The 17,994-nt window shown below is 34.7% G+C and overlaps 3 protein-coding genes and 1 pseudogene across 6 annotated transcripts; all 4 read right to left on the minus strand.

Annotated features, from left to right (window-relative positions):
• Positions 1–3,206: 3,206 nt before the first annotated feature.
• On the minus strand, positions 3,207–3,655 carry LOC148584372 (low temperature-induced protein lt101.2). Its single transcript, XM_088518232.1, has 2 exons — positions 3,501–3,655; positions 3,207–3,411 (listed from the first exon to the last, which is right to left on the minus strand). The coding sequence occupies exons 1-2, from the start codon at positions 3,579–3,581 to the stop codon at positions 3,328–3,330; spliced, it is 165 nt and encodes a 54-aa protein (XP_088374358.1). The 5' UTR covers positions 3,582–3,655; the 3' UTR covers positions 3,207–3,327.
• Positions 3,656–5,188: 1,533 nt separating this feature from the next.
• LOC132184777 (putative disease resistance RPP13-like protein 1) lies at positions 5,189–10,833 on the minus strand. 4 transcript variants are annotated; one of them, XM_088518324.1, is made up of 4 exons: positions 7,429–10,833; positions 7,225–7,312; positions 6,765–7,091; positions 5,189–5,606 (listed from the first exon to the last, which is right to left on the minus strand). In XM_088518324.1, exon 1 carries the CDS (start codon positions 9,398–9,400, stop codon positions 7,469–7,471), a length of 1,932 nt encoding a protein of 643 aa, XP_088374450.1. In that variant the 5' UTR covers positions 9,401–10,833; the 3' UTR covers positions 5,189–5,606; positions 6,765–7,091; positions 7,225–7,312; positions 7,429–7,468. The 4 variants fall into 4 exon arrangements, with proteins under 4 accessions (XP_088374450.1, XP_059454508.2, XP_059454510.2 ...); XM_059598525.2 differs by having other exon boundaries at positions 6,765–6,843; positions 6,933–7,312; XM_059598527.2 differs by having other exon boundaries at positions 5,189–6,571; positions 6,765–6,843; positions 6,933–7,312.
• LOC132185405 (putative disease resistance protein RGA4 pseudogene) lies at positions 9,407–10,833 on the minus strand (annotated as a pseudogene).
• A 2,614-nt stretch (positions 10,834–13,447) lies between these two features.
• On the minus strand, positions 13,448–15,068 carry LOC132184838 (complex 1 protein, LYR family protein). The gene is made up of 3 exons (XM_059598614.2): positions 14,961–15,068; positions 14,136–14,379; positions 13,448–13,858 (listed from the first exon to the last, which is right to left on the minus strand). Exons 2-3 carry the CDS (start codon positions 14,352–14,354, stop codon positions 13,745–13,747), a joined length of 333 nt encoding a protein of 110 aa, XP_059454597.1. The 5' UTR covers positions 14,355–14,379; positions 14,961–15,068; the 3' UTR covers positions 13,448–13,744.
• Between the last annotated feature and the right edge of the window lie 2,926 nt (positions 15,069–17,994).

The following is a 17,994-nucleotide window of genomic DNA, read 5'->3' on the forward strand; positions in this document are numbered from 1 at the left end:
GTATGTTTTTTTACTCCTAGGCATTTCTAAATGAATTATTTTTACTCTTCCCAAAATATCTTTATATTTTTCTCTTCAAGTGCATCAAGTTGTTTTATACAAAATTATTTAAAAATTCAACAAAATGACATAGAAAATAAACTATATACAAACCATGGTTTTTCTTTCATTTTTCAATATATAAATTATCTATACTATTTGATTTTTTATTTTTTTATTTTTCATCTATAACCAAATAATACTTGTTCATATATGTTTTTTTATTTGAAATAAAATAATTTCCCGTCTTTATATACATATTATTTGTGGAATCGAATAGTTCATAACTATTGTATACAAATTGTTTTGAATGTCTTACTGTATAACATAAAAATGAAAGTAATTTTGAATGTTTTATGGGTGCTTGAGAGGAGGGTGGGACACATGTAAGCCATGCCTAATTTATCAAATATGGAAATTTACCGCTATGATAATTTGAAAGTCTTCAAAAAGATTACTCTAGGAGTTCTTTTACTAACAAATGCTTTTTTGGTTTTAGGGTAAGTCAAATTTTTACTCATAAATTTGACTCATCAGAGAAAACAATAACTCTCATTTATTTTTTATCCATAAATGCTTCTTCTTTTTTCTTTTCTTTTTTAATCTGTGAATGTAGTAGTATTATCTTTGAATAATGCTACATATTACACCCTGAAAAATTGGTTTCTAAGAGAGACTCGGACACCCTCAAACCCCTAATTACTAGGGATGAAAAGTCGGGCGGTTAAAAAAAAATTGCTAGCTGCTTAGGCGGTTACGGTTAGCAGTTTTAGGTTTAAACACAAAATGAATTTGTTTCATGTGTATATATATACACGCACATGAAACGACGTAGGTTTAAACACAAAACGAATTCGTTTCATGTGTATATATATACACGCACATGAAACGACGTCGTTTTGTGTTTATATATATAAATCTGGAAATGATGTTATATGTAGTAGGGTATTATCATATTACCATAAAAACGACGTCTCGCTAATTAACGGTCTAGGCTGTGAACAACATAAGCGGTTAGCGGATTTTACTAACCGTCTAGGCAATTACATTTAGCGGATTTAGTCAATAACCGCTAACCGTAACCGCCTTTTCACTCCTACCAATTACATCATGCTGCTTCGACTGATTTCAAAACACATGTTCAACGAGTCACTCATTGCTTTCTCCTAACTCCAATCAATGACAGTATTTTTCACCTCCTTCAAATTGGATTGGAAAAAAAAAAAATGTAAGAATTACATGCTTTAAAACACATGTTAGTTTATATTAAAAATGTTACAAAAAATTCACATGCTCAAGAGATAAATGTCAATTTAATAGACTAAATTTTAAAAAATTTACGCAACTAATTTAAATGAAAACTTTGTTCATTTTATTCATAAATGTTTTTTTGTCTTGGGGATAAAGAAAAAAGTAATATGTTTAGAATTGCGTTAGAAAACTTAAAAAATACTTTTAATAGCTAAAAAGCCGTGCAAAAAAAAAAAAAAAAAACTGGTTTGATTGATAAAAAAACTTCAAAAGTATTTATTTGACTTTTTTACTCTAAAAAAAAAAATAATAATAAATAAAAAAAGTATTTTTGAAAAAAAAAAAAAAAAAAAACTATTTTTGGCTTTAAAAACTATATTTCTTAATGCAATCTCAAACATACTTTTTCTACACTTCCATCCCACCTCCATTCTACCTGGCTGTTGTGACAATGTCTATCGATCTTTATTTAAAAAAAAAAAAAAAAAAATATCATATAACTGATAAACACTACAAATCAACCCAATAAAATTAAGGTACAACATTTAGTATTACTCTAAATACAAATTTTACCAATAAATGTAGGACTATCTTCTTGTTCATTTTGCTGAAAAAGAATAAGAGAACGATAAATGAAAGGTGTAATACTACATACACTCTTACTTTCCCACATTCATTTCCTCACATCTATAAATAACTTCTTCTTTTTTTTTAATTTTTTTTTATTCAAATAAGGGAAAAGAGATATTTTAAAAACCACCATTTGATTTGGAGATGAATTTTTGTTGGATTTCAATCCAATGTTGGGGTTGAAAAGGAATGTGCTACATATTTATTTTATTATTATTTTGTAAGTAAATGTTGTGTGGTTAAGAAAATGGTATAGAATAGTTGGGTCAGTGGGTGTAGATTTGATCAACAAAATGTTTGATCTCCTATATATATTCAAACCCTCGTGAAACTAAAACAAATTGAATGTCTAGTCAATAAAGACCAAAAAAAAACCTTTTGCCTTTTCTCTATTCTCTTTATTTCTTCTGTCTAAACCAATCAAACTTGACCTAAAAAACGTCCTTCCCATGCCATCCCAACTTGATTTCAAAGCTCACAAAAAGCCACCGACGACTTGGCCACCTTTACACATGTCAAACCAAATGCCACGCAAAAATGGCAGAAACTTCCAACAACTTCTAGCGAACTCCAACGGAGTTGTCAGTAGTTTGGCAGTTTGAGAATGAAAAATTCAAACTCATAAAAATAATTTATAAAATTTAAAAACGAAAACTATTTTTTAAAATTTTTTTTAAAAAAAGCTTTTCTGTCTAACCAAAATATTTTTATTTGACTATTATTTTCGATTATACCAAACACCCAAAAATATGAAAATATTTTTCAAAAATATGCATAAACAAACAGGACCTTACGCTATTGGATTGACATACGTTCATAAAAGTTAAAAGTACATGTAATTCTAAATCCATTTTAGACACCGAAATGTAAAAATCACATGCTTAATATACGTGCAAAATGCATGTGATTCTATCAAATCCCTTCAAACATATTGTAGGTATAATTAATATCATTTATTATGGCAAAAAATGTCGGCAAGAGTAACTGGGTTTAGTGGAATGGATAAGGAGGATTTCCTCCTCCCCCACTCAGAGAAAAACTCTTTGAGATTAGGAAAGAAAAAAAAAAAAAAAAAATTCCCATTTCCGAACCATTTCCCTTTCCTTTTTTAAATCCAAAATTGCATCATTTCAGCTTAGAGAAACAAGAAAATCTACTCCCAACAGATCAACCCCATGCCATGCCTCAAACCCATTTAACATATTTTCAGATCTAATCTCCCATTGCCAACTATGAATCAAAAGCATATAGAAAGTAAGAAAGAACTGAATTAAAGACAAACAACATCACCTGAATTGGTCAAATTATTGTAATTAAACTAAAAACAAACAAACAAAGTCTCTCATCTTACATTAAATAAAACAGACCATGATGACATGAAAGAAAGAAAGAGTAAAGTTTCTAACTCTATCCCACTAACACATAGATCGCATATATGATTCCAGGAATGTACCCCAACACTGTCAGCAGCAAACATATCCAGAACTCCACCTGCATGTCCCAAAAAAACATCTTCATCAAAATCAAAATCAAACATGTTTTGGTTAAGAAAATGTGAAGTAGATTTAGACGATTATTACTGCACAGCCATAACGCAGAAAGACTCCAACAGGTGGGAGGAGTATTGCAAGTATCACTTCCAGGAAGGTTTCTGAAGCCATGATTTCCTGCTGAATTTGATGGAGGTTTTTTTCTTTTTCTTTTCTACAGCAAAAGGCTTTGGGAGAGAGGAAATGGCAAGAGTTAGGGTATATGGATAAAGGAGAAGGAAGGGTCCAAAATTGATCAGGACAGATGTCATTGTCTTGGGATTCACACTGCCACGTTTTACTGTCTGCCGGATTTATTGCTGTTTTCTTTTGACTCGTATACTCGTATTACAAAATATCCAACCTCATCCGGGAGAACTAAATAAATAAATTTGAGTAAAAGTAATTTTAATTTAAATGCAGAGTGAATTAATGGAATAAAGTTGAAACTCATCATTTTTTAATTCAATACCATGTTAAATTGTGTACTGCCGTGCCGTGAGAGATGTAGATACTATAGATGCATTAACATCTCTTGCAAACTCATGGAAAGGGTTGTGATCGTGAGTTTATTTAAAAGAAATAAAAGTTATTGACGTTAACCTCTTTGTAAAGATGTTAGCACATTGATTATACGTAGATATGTAACAAGCGACCAAATCTTTATGTAGAATCTTTCTTTTGTAATGAAATGAGGGTTTTAATTTACGAACTTTACTTTGGTAAGAAATACAGAGTTTTATGATGTGTACTTGAGAACTCACAAATTAAGATATTTTGTAAGTAGTGTAGTGATATCTATAACGTCTAGAATTGAAAGAACTCAAACGATAGTGTTTTATTACAAGAACTAAGCATATATGCTAACAACTTAAATGCTATTTGAGTGAGAAAGACGAGAGAATTGAGGGAGATTCATAATTTTAAATTTTGAAATGATGAACTTAATTCATTTTATAACACTCCTCCATGAGTTATTATTATTATTTTTTTTTTTTGACATGTCCGCACAAGAGAGGGGAAGGAGATTCGAACTAGTGACCTCCACTTCATAAAATGTGATCCCAGCCGATTGAGCTACCTCTTGAAGACTCTATGAGTTATTTATAACCAATCAAGATACACAACTCTTGGTTATGTAAGTTACAAATCCAATAAATATTACTCTTGGAAACATATAGATTAGCTCTATTGTGGGTATACCATATGGTCAAATTACTAACAATATCCAACTTTAATGACGTGGTGGTGTCAATTAATTATTCGAAACTATTGCTAAAAGAAAGAAAGAGAGAAAAAAAAAAAAAAAAAATCATTGGTCGATTGACACTATCATATCAATAAGGTGAGATAATGATTGAATAAAAGTGTGGTTTGCATTACTAAAAAAATATTCTATGTAACTCTACGATTTACATTACATTTAGCATATAATTGAAGAGTATTATATGTTGATATATGTTAGTCCTTTTTTGACCCTCCAAACTACTTAGTCCTTTTACTTAGTTTATTCTGTTAGGATTTTTCGTTATATCCAAAAGAAAATGACTCATATGCGATACACGTGACTCCAACAAAGAAGGTAATTTTTTTTTTTTAAAAAAAAAAAAAGCCTTCAATTGACCCAAAAAAGAAATGCAATAAAAGGATGCGAGGGCAAATTGAAATTGAAGATGGAACTCTGCAATTTCAAAATAAAAAATAGAATTGATCTCTAAAATTAGATAAATTAATGCGTTCTATCTTCATATTCAAATGTAAACATGCTGCGGCATGAAACAGGGAAACATAATTTACTTGAATCTATGACGGAAGGAGCTTATATTACAAATGTAAACAGGAATTAAGGCACCTGATAATACAAAGAGGTAGTTTGTTGGCCAAGGCACTCCCAAGATCCCTCAAAAACTTATACATCATATTAATTTAGATGACGAATAAAACTACCCTGCTGATTTAGTTCTCAAAATAGTAGTCTTAGTTGTGACAATTTTTCTCCCAAAAGCTTCACCTATCAGAAATGGAAGCGAAATGAAAAACAATCCAGACAGAAATGACAACTAGAGGCTGTTGCAATTTCAAACGGATGCCTGGATCTAAGGAGGAGTGATTTCATGATGGACAGAATCAAGCCACAGCCTCCCTGCAAACTGTAGCCTGAAAAATTTACACAAGATGGGTGGGAATCCTCACTTGAAAATTAACCTTATCATTTGGGTTTCTGAGAATCCATTAACAATTGCAAGTATCAAATAATACATCATAATAGGAATGGTTTCTTCCAATATGACCTTCAAGAACTACAAAGTAAACTTTTATGATCTCTCTCCCTATTTTCCATTGACAGTGCAGTAATAGAACCTTAAGTTCAATTCCGTTGGCAGAAAATGAGTTAATCTTAAGACAAAGAAATCATAGTTCGACAAAGGCAACTATTTCTCCACAAGATGGTAAATAAGGAAGGCATGAAAAATAAGACAAAAGTAAAACAAAACCCCAACAATCAAGGCTGATAATCCTCCGGAAGGACCCAAAATTGGTTAGGACAGATGTCATTGTTTAGGGGTCCAGAGTGCCAAGTTAGTGAGGGTTTGCTGCGTTTTACTTTTTACAGGTTTTGTTGTTGTTTTCTGTTGACTCGTATTACAAAATGACAAATGTCGAACTTGATCCAGAAGAACTAAATATATAACCCTTGTCCTGCACTGCATCATTTAACTAATCATGCCTGTCATTGCAAAATTGAATCGGTATGCACAAGTGTAGCTCAATCTAAATTAGAAATGAAACCAAGATTTCTCATCAGAGCATCTAATTTTGATAACCGAGCTTAAATTTGAAGCCTAAAAATATGTATAATTTTGATAACAAGTACATAGAAGGAATGACAACATTATTGTTTGGAATGCAATTCATTCATTCTTATTCTGGTGCATATGGGGAGAAAGAAACGCTTGAAGCTTTAATGATCAAGAGAAAACAAGCGCGGCTCTACAGACCTATCTTACCAAACCTTATTTGAGTGGAGCTTTACTACCGCTTTACCCCGTGTCTTTAATTGTGCTGATTTTTGTTCTCTTTTTTCTTGTTCTTGATTTGTTGGGTGTTTTCTCTTCTTGATCCTGATATTAAATGTACCATAGTGGGGTTGAATTCAAAAGAAACAGCATGCCATATTCATACTATCTTAAAACAGCAGTAGAGCTATCAAAACAAACACTAGAAACCCAACCAAATATTTACTTATAGAAATGAAAGACGAGTACAAAAAAATTAAGTACTACTAGTAGTTAATAATAGGAAATAGAACCTTACCAATCAAGGCTCAAGCTCAAAGAACCCAGCAGTGTAAGCCATCCTCTCACTCTCCTACACCCCTTTCATTTGGCATCTACTGCATTATCAACAACCATCCCATCTTTCATTCACTCAGAAAAAAAAAAAGGGCTGAAAAACAAGACCAAAAGCCAAACGTTTGGATACCAATTCCCGTGGAGGGGTCAATCTGGGCTTCGTCCCACTTGTCAGCGTCCAATCCTCCTTGATAGTGAAACTCACACACCGTGGTGTAGGGGTTGGCAGAAAGATCTTGCTGAGAGCGGTTTAGCAAAGTTGTGGAACCTATGGCAAATCGACTCAGTCCTGAGGATGGCAAGTTGACTCAATGTCTCTTGTTTGAGATGACAATAGCGTGGAATTGGGGGAGTGATGAACACAGGTTCTCAATTACAAATTGATTAAATGGTTGTGGAAAAGAGCAAGAATAGAGACTAACTGTTTCTCCTGATATGTGAAGAATCATGAATTCAGCGCCCTACAATTTTGAAAGTTACTCTTCTATGCTTCAACTGGTCCTGCTGCTTCTGCATTTGGAAGTTAAGAACCAAGAAATATTGAGACAAAAAAGAAGAAAATAAAGGTGAAGAAGGTGGTACTTCAAGTTCTATGGAGGATTAAGATAAAATGACGATTAATATACCTGAATCAATTGAGCAAGCATGGCTGCTTGAATTTTCTCTCTATTGAGGCAGATATCGTAAGTCTAACTCTGGAATGTGAGCAATCTTGGCCCAATCCTCACCTACGTCTCTCCTGCATCCTCGCAATAAGATGGGACAATTCTTAATTTGTAGCCTCTGCAAAGACGTTAGCTTGCACATCCCTTCGGGTAGTGATCCCAAACTCAAGCATCCACGAATTTCAAGCACTTGAAGCAATTTGCAATTGTGGATCCACTCTGGAATAGCCGTTAAGCTTATACAATCTGAAATCTTGAGCTTTTGTAGAGTGGTAGCATATTGAAGCCCCAAGGGGAGAGACGCCAATTTTGGAAGTCTTGAGAAGCGAAGAGAGAGGAGGCTTGTAAGGCCTTGCCACTGCATCCAATCCTCATCTTTGGCTAGCTCAAGCTCAAGACAATCCTCAAGATTCAGAACTTGAAGGGTTGTGAGATGTTGCATACCTTCGGAGAGAGACTTTAATCTATGGCAATAAGATATCTTCAAAGACTCAAGAGAAGTGCGGTTCTGCAGCGGCAGATTTTCTAGATCCGGAATGGAACTCAGTTGTATATACTTCAATTTTGAGAGAGGAGCAGATGAAGAGGAGGTTGTTGTTGTTGACGTTGGGCTTTGTGGTGCTACCATATTCATCATCATTGTCTGTTGCAATGGCTTCGAGCTAGCATTGTCCAGGTCCAACTCTCTTTCAAGATGTGGAAACATTGGCATGGAAGTCAACATAGGGCAGTTCTTGAAGGATAATGTTGAAAGACAAGGAAATAAAGGGAGTAAATGATGTTTTATCATTGATGTTACTGCTGTTATTTCAGCAAAATTATCACTATTCACCTCCACAGAAGAATCCTCCCTCCTCCACCACCCTTTGAGATTAGGGCAGTCACGAAGTTGGATTTCCTTGAGGGATGGGAAAAATGGAACTGGCGCCGATGAAGATGAAGGGAACTCATTACTAGCATCACCGTCTGCTATGTATTGCATAGCCTCCATATTTTTAAGATTAAGAAACTTGAGAGAAGGCAGTTGACTCAATGGTGGCAGATACTGGCATTTCCTACACATCCATAATTCAAATCTAACAAGATTTGAGAGTAACAAAAGCCAACTCGGAAGCCTTGAACCCTGATAGCATAATAAATGAAGCTGTTTCAGATTTGGGTGCGGTTGGAAGCCTTCCAATGACGCTTCATCATTAGCAACGTCCGAATCATTGACATCTCCTTCATCATTCCAGCATAAACCCAAAGCATGGAGATGTTGTTTCTCCTTTAGATTTCCTGCTTTATATTCTGACTTAACACCTATCCCATGTCTCAGACCGAAAATCACTAACTCTCCTCTTAGCTTTTTTAGTCCGTTTAATTCTTGTAAACCACTGCTATGCTTGGAGTGAGAACTAGAGTGGACCACAAAACTTGATAATGTCTGAAGATTTGTGAGTTGCCCCAATCCACGTGGCATATAAGTCAAATCATAACATTCATCTGTCTCAAGATGCCTGAGGTTGACTAATCTTTTAATGCCTCTCGGCAATTCTTTGAGTGATACACAATTGGAGAGTATTAGTGTTTGCAAATTCTGCAACCTGGTTATAGAATTAGGTAGCTTCTCGAGTTCGAAGTTCCAAGAAAGATCAAGATATCTTAAATGCTTCAACTTTCCAATAGAGCTTGGTAGAAAATGAAGATCTCTCCCGTGCAGATCCAACACGCGCAAGAACTTTAAACTTGAAAAAATTGCATCACAATCAATCTCAGCCCTAACACCAAAAAGAAATGTTCGTATCCTACTAGCTGTACACAATGAAGATTTATTGTAACCTACAAATGATATATGATGAGTTTTCTCATCAATATTTATCTTCTTATCATCTAATGTGCTGATCAATGATCCTGCCATCAATAGGGCAAAATCATGCATGAGGTCATGCATTTTGCATCAAATAATGTTACCAAGCTTATCCATTTCAGCTTCTTGAAAGAATGATCTCCAGAGTAAATCCATAAAATACTCATTGCCAACATCTTCCGGGCATCTTTCATCTGATAACTTGACAAACCCTTGTGTTATCCGAAGCTTAATCAGTGTTGATTTATCAATCTCGTAATCCTTTGGAAACAAACTACAATAAGCAAAACAGTGCTTAAAATGTGAAGGAACTTGATCATAACTCAAATTCAAAGTCAGTAAGATGTCATTTTCTTTCTGAGATATTTTTGAGAGTTCATTGTTCTTAAAAGACAACCACTCTAGTAAACTTCCAATTGTCCTTATGGCCAGAGGGACACTAAACACTTTTCTAGGATCTCCCTCCCAAGTGTTATGATGCTCAAATTCTCCGGTTCTTTTCCTTTCTCAAACGCCATTTGCTTAAATAAAGACCATGACGCGTCTTCGTCTAAACCACTCAAGGAATATGATTGAACTGTCTCGGCAATCCTTGCAACGCTTTCATTGCGAGTAGTCACTAATATTCTACTGCCTCTAGCACCACCCATCAGCACTTCTTTCAAGCGACACCATTTTTCATGATCCTCATTCCACACATCATCCGACACGAGTAAGTATTTCTTTCCATCGATTACTTTTCCAAAATATCTTACCAGTGTATTCATTTCAACAGTTGGTTGTTTCATGTTTGTTGCACATTCTAAGATTTTTTCAACAATATCTTTAACATGAAAGTTATAAGAGACACACACCCACATTTTCAACTCAAAATGATTTTCGATTCGCTCATCATTGAATATGAGTTGAGCAGTCTTTCCTAGTCCACCGATTCCAACAATTGAAAGGACTGAAACATTCTCTTCAAAATTTGAGTCCATCAGACACTCCTTCTTATCATCCTCCCGACCAATAACTGCTTCCGCACGCACAAGAGAATGGGTGTTATCCCTCTCCTTGCAACCCACTCGTGTCTCCACATGGCGTTCCTCCAAGTGAAATCTCCCCCTATCGGCGTCGATGGCGTCTAACCTCTTTCCAATCGCGTTAATCTTAAGCCCCATTCTAAGACGAAAGGCGAGCTGGTTTGATTCGGAAAAGAAAATGCGTACCTGCTTTGCTTTCTTCCCCAGGGTACTCACTTCCCTTCGCAGAGCTTCAGTGGAAATAGCATCCAGCAAGTCATCCGCATCATAAATGGCGTCGTTTAGCTTTCCGAGCCAATCTCCGACCGCATGGTTCCCGGCAGCCTGTTTCTTCTCCGCATCCAGAAGCACGGCTTTGATTGCCGAAACGGTGTTCCTCAGGCTTTCAATCTCATCTCCCACGCCCCAGAGTAGCCTGAACTCTTTGGCGGCCAGCGAGCCCAAAGTCTCGATGATTCTGTCGGCAGTTCCGAAGAGAAGCTGTTCTGCCATTTCCTAATGCTCTGAGAGTAAAGGAATCCTCAAAAGCCTACGCATTCAGGAAACCCAAAAAAGTGTTTATGGTGGGTGCCAGGTGTCTACAAGATATTTTTAGATGCGTTGATGATTAATCAGGAAAATAAATAAATAAATAAAAAATAAATTGGGCTCGATAAACAATTAATCGACTTAAAGCATCTTTATGATTACTTTTAAGAAATAGAGCTTATAAATTATTTTTTTAGCAAAAACTTTATTTTTAAGCTTTTAAAGCTTTTGTCAAAGTGTATTTTGTCCAATTTTTAGCCCTTTGGACCTTTAAAAGCTTTTTTAATTTTTTTTACCAAATGAGTATTTTTTTTTTAAAAAAAAAAAAATCGATTTTTTAGGTGTTAAACACACTTTTAAGCCCATCAAACACTCAACCAAACATACCCTTATTAATGTTGTCATTTTTTTAAGATCATGTATACTGTGTAGGGGTGTCAAAAAAATCGGGTACCAACCGGTAACCGGGTACTCAGTTTCAGTTCCGATTTTTGCCATTTGGTTATAACCGGTATATATAAAATAATTTTTTTAATTTTAATTTTTAAATTTTTTCAGGCATTTTTAAACATTGAATTTTTATGGCATTTGTAAACATTGGATTTTAAGGACATTTTTAAACAATGAAGTTTAAGGACATTTTTAAACATAGGATTTTTTTTTTTTTTTTTTAAGGCCCAAAAAGCCAAAAACAATGATTTTTTGGGATTTTTTTTTTTTTTGAACAATCACAATAAAGCCCAACTTATTGGGACAAAAATGCTAATTGTGTTTTTTAAAAAATGAGCAAAAAATTGTTAAATTAAACACAAAAATTAGACCAAATGGCAAATACATAAAATAAGCTCAAAAATTAGGCCAAATACCTAATATAAGCCAAAACTGAATTTTTTTAAAAAACCGGTTACTCGGTCCGGATAACCGGGTACCAATCAAAATCGACCGATTATTGTATAACCGGTTAACTAGGTACCCGATTTCGGTTCTCATTTTTCAAAATTAAAAAACCTGGTACCTCGGTTCCGATTCCCGATTTTGGCCAATAACTGGGAACCGAAACCCGGTTGACACCCCTAACTCTGTGTCACACAAAAATCTCATGATAATTCGTCTACTAGGTAATGAGACAAGAGTAAGATCATATATTTCTTTGCTTAGGGTTTGTTTAGATTTGCGGTTTTAAAAAGTGCGATTTAAAAATAACGATTTTAAAAATACAATTATGTGTTTGACAAAATCACGGTTTAACCTTTAAAATCATAGTCTAGCCTTTAAAATTATTATTTTTAATTAAAAAAAAAAAACATTTATTTACCTATGATTAAATCAGAATTTTTTAAAAACACAATTCCAAACAATTCACTTTTTGCAATTTGATTTTTTTTTAAAAAAAAAAAACATTTCTTTACCTATGATTAAATCAGAATTTTTTAAAAACACAATTCCAAATAATTCATTTTTTGCAATTTGATTTAAAATTATATTTTTTTATCTATAAAATCACAATCTCAAAAGCACCCTTAGACTGAGTTCGCAACTCTTTTTTTATCAATAAACAAACCCACTTCACTTTTCTTTTTTTTCACACAAGTTCACTCGCCGCTGCTAAAAAAATCGTACGTTAGTTTTGTTGTTCAATGGCAATCTTTGTTGCCCACAAAACATCACAAGCAATAACCATTTTGAACATGGCCAGGTATCAAAGCATTACAAGCAACATCATCTCTTTTTGACATTCCATCAAATAAACTTGTAGCAACGTACCGCATCCTGTTTTGGCATCTGATTAAACAAATGAGAGCCATCTTCCACCTTGTCATGCTTTATGCACCCATCAATCATTGTGTTCCAAGAGAAGTCTCTAGCAGGCATTTTCACAAACAAATCCCATGCAACATTAAGCCCATATTTAGATTGGGAATACCATCTATTCATTGAATTCCAAAAAATCAAATTCCTCTCTTCCACTACCAACATCAATACTACCTAATCAAGTCCCGTTTTGGCATTCTATCAAACACTTGCCTAGCAAATTTAACAAACCGACATCACAAATATCAACCAATCTCAGAATTCTGCAAAAACTCACATCTACGACGGTAGAGCATTACAGTCCCTGCAAGCATACTATCCAAGGGGATCATAACGTGGGTGGAATATTGGGGCAAAGGCTTCACCTCAAATTAAAAAGAGTTGCAAAGAATAAAGTTTTATGACAAGACAGAAGGAGCTGTTAACACAAAGTTTTTTTTTTTGATAAGTAATAATCAGTTTTATTGAATGCATAAAGGCACCCCAATGTTAACACAAAGTGGAAGTAGTTTGTTAGCCAAGGCAATCCCAAGATGCCTTAAAAATTTATACATCATTTTCATTTAGATGACGATTAAAACTACCCTGCTGATTTAGTTCTCAAAATAGTAGTCTTATGTTGTTTACAAATGGAAGGGAAATGAAAAACAATCAGACAGAAATGACAACAAACCACAGGCTCCCTGCAAAATTGTAGCCTGGAAAATTTACTCAAGATGGGAGAGAACCCTCACTTGAAAATTAACCAAATCATTGGGTCACTGAGAATCCATTAACAAATGCAAGTATCAAATAAAACATCATAATGGGTATGGTTTTTTCCAATATGACCTTCAAGAACTACAAAGTACAATTTTATGATCACTCTCCTTATTTTCCATTGATACAATTTATACGCTCAACCAACACAACTGAGCTTCTCTTTATCAAGATGAGAAAACAGTGCAGTAATAAAACTTTAAATTCAACTCCATTGGCAGCAAATGAGTTAAACATAAGACAAAGAAATCATAACTCACCAAAGGCATGAAAAATAAGACAAAAGTAAAACAAATCCCAACCATCAAGGCCGATAAACCTCCGGAAGCTGAAGACCCACGCTCGCAGCAGATTTTCCAAGTATTCTTTTCATTTCCTCCGACCTATCCACCGCAATGTTGTATGAGAATAGTAGCTCCTGCCACAACCATTACCGATTCAAACATTAGAGCCAAAATGGGAAGAAAAAAAATGTCACAATTTCTTCCAAAACTGAACCCATATAGCCCTATACTAAGCAAGCAGAAGATAACCCAGAAAAGAACTACTACACTACATTCACACCATTACCAAGACTAACAACATGTTCAACAAGAAGTTTATTCAGTTCAAATCCAACACTATACCAAATCAAAATTCAAAATTCAATAGGGGAAAGCCAAAATGTAATCGAAGGGATGAAGATTGAGCAGTGCCTGGTGATGGTGGACGCTGTTGAGTAAAAAGGTGTAGTCATTGGCAAGCTTGATTTTATGCCGAATAGAGGCGAGGTCTGATAACGTGCAGTTCTTGCGGAACTCCTCCGTCACATATTCCTTGAAGCGCCTCTTGCTGTCTTCCTGAGCAATGTGGTTCTTCACAGCCTTGAGAAGCCGCCGATACGCCTTGGCGGCTTGCAGTGCTTCGGAGCTCATCTCTAACAAGCCTCGCTTCTCCTTCCTGCATTACAGTTTCCACTTTCATTCAATTAAACCCTGATGATACTCAGTTGATCGGAAAAAGAAAAACAAATGTACCGGCAAAGAAATTGTCGGATTTTCCCCTCTTGCTTCGAGTTTTTCTAAAGCACAACCAGGCTACATTTGTTTTCGTTTTTCTATAACTTTTTTTTGCCTTCTAAAGCATAATATATAGAATTAAGTATGACCCAGAAATTTGTTTTTGTTTTTTTTTTTTTTTATATTCCGACCAATTCAGGAGACCCAAACAGAGCTTAAAGATCAAATATTTCCTATTTGTGAACAAACAAATAGATCAAACCAACTTTCTCAATAACACTATCAAACAACGTCAAAAGCAGCAAACCCAATCCAAAGAAGAACACAAGCTTAAATAAAATTTATTAAAAGAAACAACTAATTGACCGGCAACATTGGAGCTTTAATCAAGGGAATGGCCCGAGTGGGGCAGAGATGCAAGCAAAAATCAATGCACAAAAAGAGAAAATTGGAGAGGGCGGAAGGGAGAGAAACCCAAGAGAGTGAAAGAGAAGAAAAATCGACAAGAGAGGAGATTCACACCTTCAAGCAAGCCCACAGGTTTATGGGTCCTCCAGCAGCGGAGGGTTGTTGCTCGGCGGAGGGGAGAGCGGTGGCGTTTCTTTTCTCTACAGAGTAAAAGAAAATAGGTAAAAATGGATTATTTTTTATCTTATATTTAAGACGTCTTTTAACATGAAGTTTAATTATTTTATTTTACTAGCACATGTATGATGTATATGTACCATCAAGAACTATATAAAAAAAAAATTTCAAATGAAATTTTCATTAAAATAACATGAGATATTAATTATTGATCAAATTAGCCTCTCTCTAGTCCCTCTCCGGTGAGACCCTGAAGGGGATGAATCTCCTCCCCCCTTTTTTTGTTCTTTCTTTCATTTTCTTTCCTATGGTCTGATTTTAGAACCCAATAGTAGCGTCCAAATTAAACAACGGTAGTAGCCGTCCTTTCCACCTCGTATTTTGGCTTCTCATCGCGCTTGGGTTTCATCGATATTTTGCTGTGAAACTTAGATCGACTCCTTGTGTTGCTAATCTACTCTTTTGCCGTTGGCTCAAGCCCATACGTGTCACTACACGCTTCTTCTCGGTGCCACTATGCCTTGTAGACACCAGACTTTTTCTCTCTTCTTTTTGGCACGCGCCAGATGTGGTTCGTGCGAGGAGGAGTGTGGATCTCACGCGCTTTGCGATGAACCTCATGCTTCGAGTTTCCTCTGTCGTTTTCTTATTGGATCTTGCCATTGAAGTTGGTTTTCTTTGTTTTGTTCTTGTTTTGTTGTGTTATCCTGGCCTTTAAGCTGAGGAGAGATAGTTTCGGTATGAGGGGTTTGTCTCATGGCCGGATGAATAAAGTTTGTTTCTTCCGAGATAAGACATATCCATGTATTCATATCTAGTTTGCCCATAACAGATCTGCCCCTTAAATGGAGTGTACACATGGATTGGATTGGAGGAAGTAGATACGTTTTTTATTGTTAAATTTTCAGTGTATCTATGATGTTGTACTTTTCCTAGCTTATGACTATATTTCTTTGTAAGAGCTTTACGCTCTGTATCTCTTATTATGGAATGAAGATGAAATAATTCCCTAAAAAAAAAGTATTGATCAAATTAATTAAAAAACAATAAAAATTATATAAATAAAATAAAAATAGCAACCTAGCACAAAAGTCACTCATTTCTCAAGGGCAAACGCCAACCGTCAACTTAATAGATTGTCATAAAATTGTCTAGTTTGTAGAGTAATGTTATTTTAGGTATTTTGGGTTTGCAATTTAAAAACTTGTGATTTGTGAAGGAATTTGAATGTAGGATCTTGTAAATATTCTTCAGAAAGGATTTCTCCCATTTTGGTGAAAATTCCATGGAGAACAAGAGACCTTCAGAATGCTGAAAACTAAAACAGAAAGTAATATAACAAACTAATGTAAATTATAGAGGCTTAGTGGTTGTATTCTCATGTAAATAGAGTCCCAATACAACCCTTGACCAAGAGTTGTCTCTCTTGACTTGTTGCCTCCACCTAGAAGTACATTTATCTTCATGTAAATATTATACAATTAGGTGTGGGGATGACCACACTTATAATAGTGTGATCATCATATGCACCTTCATCTCCCACTTGATCATACTATTTTGATTGGTAATAAAACCATAGTTGTACATGATTACCTTTGGTACCATAAAACATGTCAACTCCTTATCTGCTAACGCTTGCAGACAATAATCAGATCATAACATCTTTGATGTGTGCACACTTATGTTATTTGCACATTTTTACCATATGTGTCTGACTGACAACATACTAGTGGTGACTTTACCTACTATGTAATTTAAGCAAATAACATTGATTATCCATAGTTGGGAATACAGTCCACACCCAAACTACAATTAAGGATTTTTACATAGTAACCATATGTAAACTTGTATTGAATCTTTCTTCAATTTCTTATCTCCAAGGTTATCCCTATTTGAGATTTACATTGACACTTCTTTTCGATGATTTATTATACTATCGGTATACAAATATTATACCAAACTTAACATAATGCCTTTGGGTGGACTTTACATTTATGTCAGTTTATAATGTCTGTTATTTACAAGTGTCATTCGCCCAAAAAATATTTTAATGAGGCGAAAGAAACGCATACTATCATTCATTCAGGCATCCCTGAATCCTTCTGATTATGATGTTCAACCATGTAGTCTTTTCTTAAGTTTTCCTTAATCCTTTTTTTGCTACATGCTATCTAAATTTATCTAGAGTTAACCCTTTGGCCATGGGATCAGCTATCATTTCTATTGAGGGAATAAATTCAACTTTTATTTCACCTCTTTCCACTATATCTTGAATATAGTGATAACTTATTTCAATGTGTTTGCTTTTAGAACTTTGAGCTCCACTTTTTATTAAAGAGATGACATATTTATTATCACAAAATACATTGACAGGTCCATCTGGCGTTCCAAAGTTTAAACTTTTAATGAAACATTTAATCCAAACAACATTGCTTACCGCTGTGTTGCACGATATATATTCAGCTTTCTTTGTGAATTTTGCAACACAATTTTGTTTCTTACTTAACCAAAAAACATCTGTTCCCCCAAATAAGAATACATAGCCACTTGTAAATTTTCTGTCATCTACATCTCCTACAAAATCCGCGTCAGTGTATCCTGCAATGTTTAGATCTTCTAATCCAAAATATAAACCTATGTTTTTAGTTCATTGCAGGTACCTAAATATTCTTTTTACTGCTTGCCAATGCTCCTTTCCTGGATTTGATTGATATCTACTAACCAATCCTACAGCATGACAAATGTTTGATCTTGTGCTTGTCATAGCATACATAAGACGGCCCATAGCTTGAGCATAGGGGACGGTTTCCATTTCAAGGATTTATGTTTGATCTCGAGCACACATTGTTTTGCACAAATGTTGACCCTGTGAAACAGGTGTATTTAGAGGTTTAGATTTATCCATATTAAACCTTCTAAGTACTTTTTCTATATATTTCTCTTGATCTAAGTATAACAATTTCGAGGTCCT

This window comes from Corylus avellana, chromosome 7 (genome assembly GCF_965113065.1).
Source record: "Corylus avellana chromosome 7, dhCorAvel1.hap1.2, whole genome shotgun sequence".
Classification (NCBI taxonomy): Eukaryota; Viridiplantae; Streptophyta; class Magnoliopsida; order Fagales; family Betulaceae; genus Corylus; species Corylus avellana.

Excerpts from the sequence above, each read along its gene's own strand:
- LOC148584372 (XM_088518232.1), bottom strand. The coding sequence starts at position 3,581 with ATGGCTTCAGAAACCTTCCTGGAAGTGATACTTGCAATACTCCTCCCA. Across the intron at positions 3,412-3,500 it reads TTCTGCGTTATGGCTGTGCA|GTGGAGTTCTGGATATGTTT; the intron begins GTAATAATCGTC and ends TGGGACATGCAG.
- LOC132184777 (XM_088518324.1), bottom strand. The coding sequence starts at position 9,400 with ATGCATGACCTCATGCATGATTTTGCCCTATTGATGGCAGGATCATTG.
- LOC132184838 (XM_059598614.2), bottom strand. The coding sequence starts at position 14,354 with ATGAGCTCCGAAGCACTGCAAGCCGCCAAGGCGTATCGGCGGCTTCTC. Across the intron at positions 13,859-14,135 it reads ACAGCGTCCACCATCACCAG|GAGCTACTATTCTCATACAA; the intron begins GCACTGCTCAAT and ends TGGTTGTGGCAG.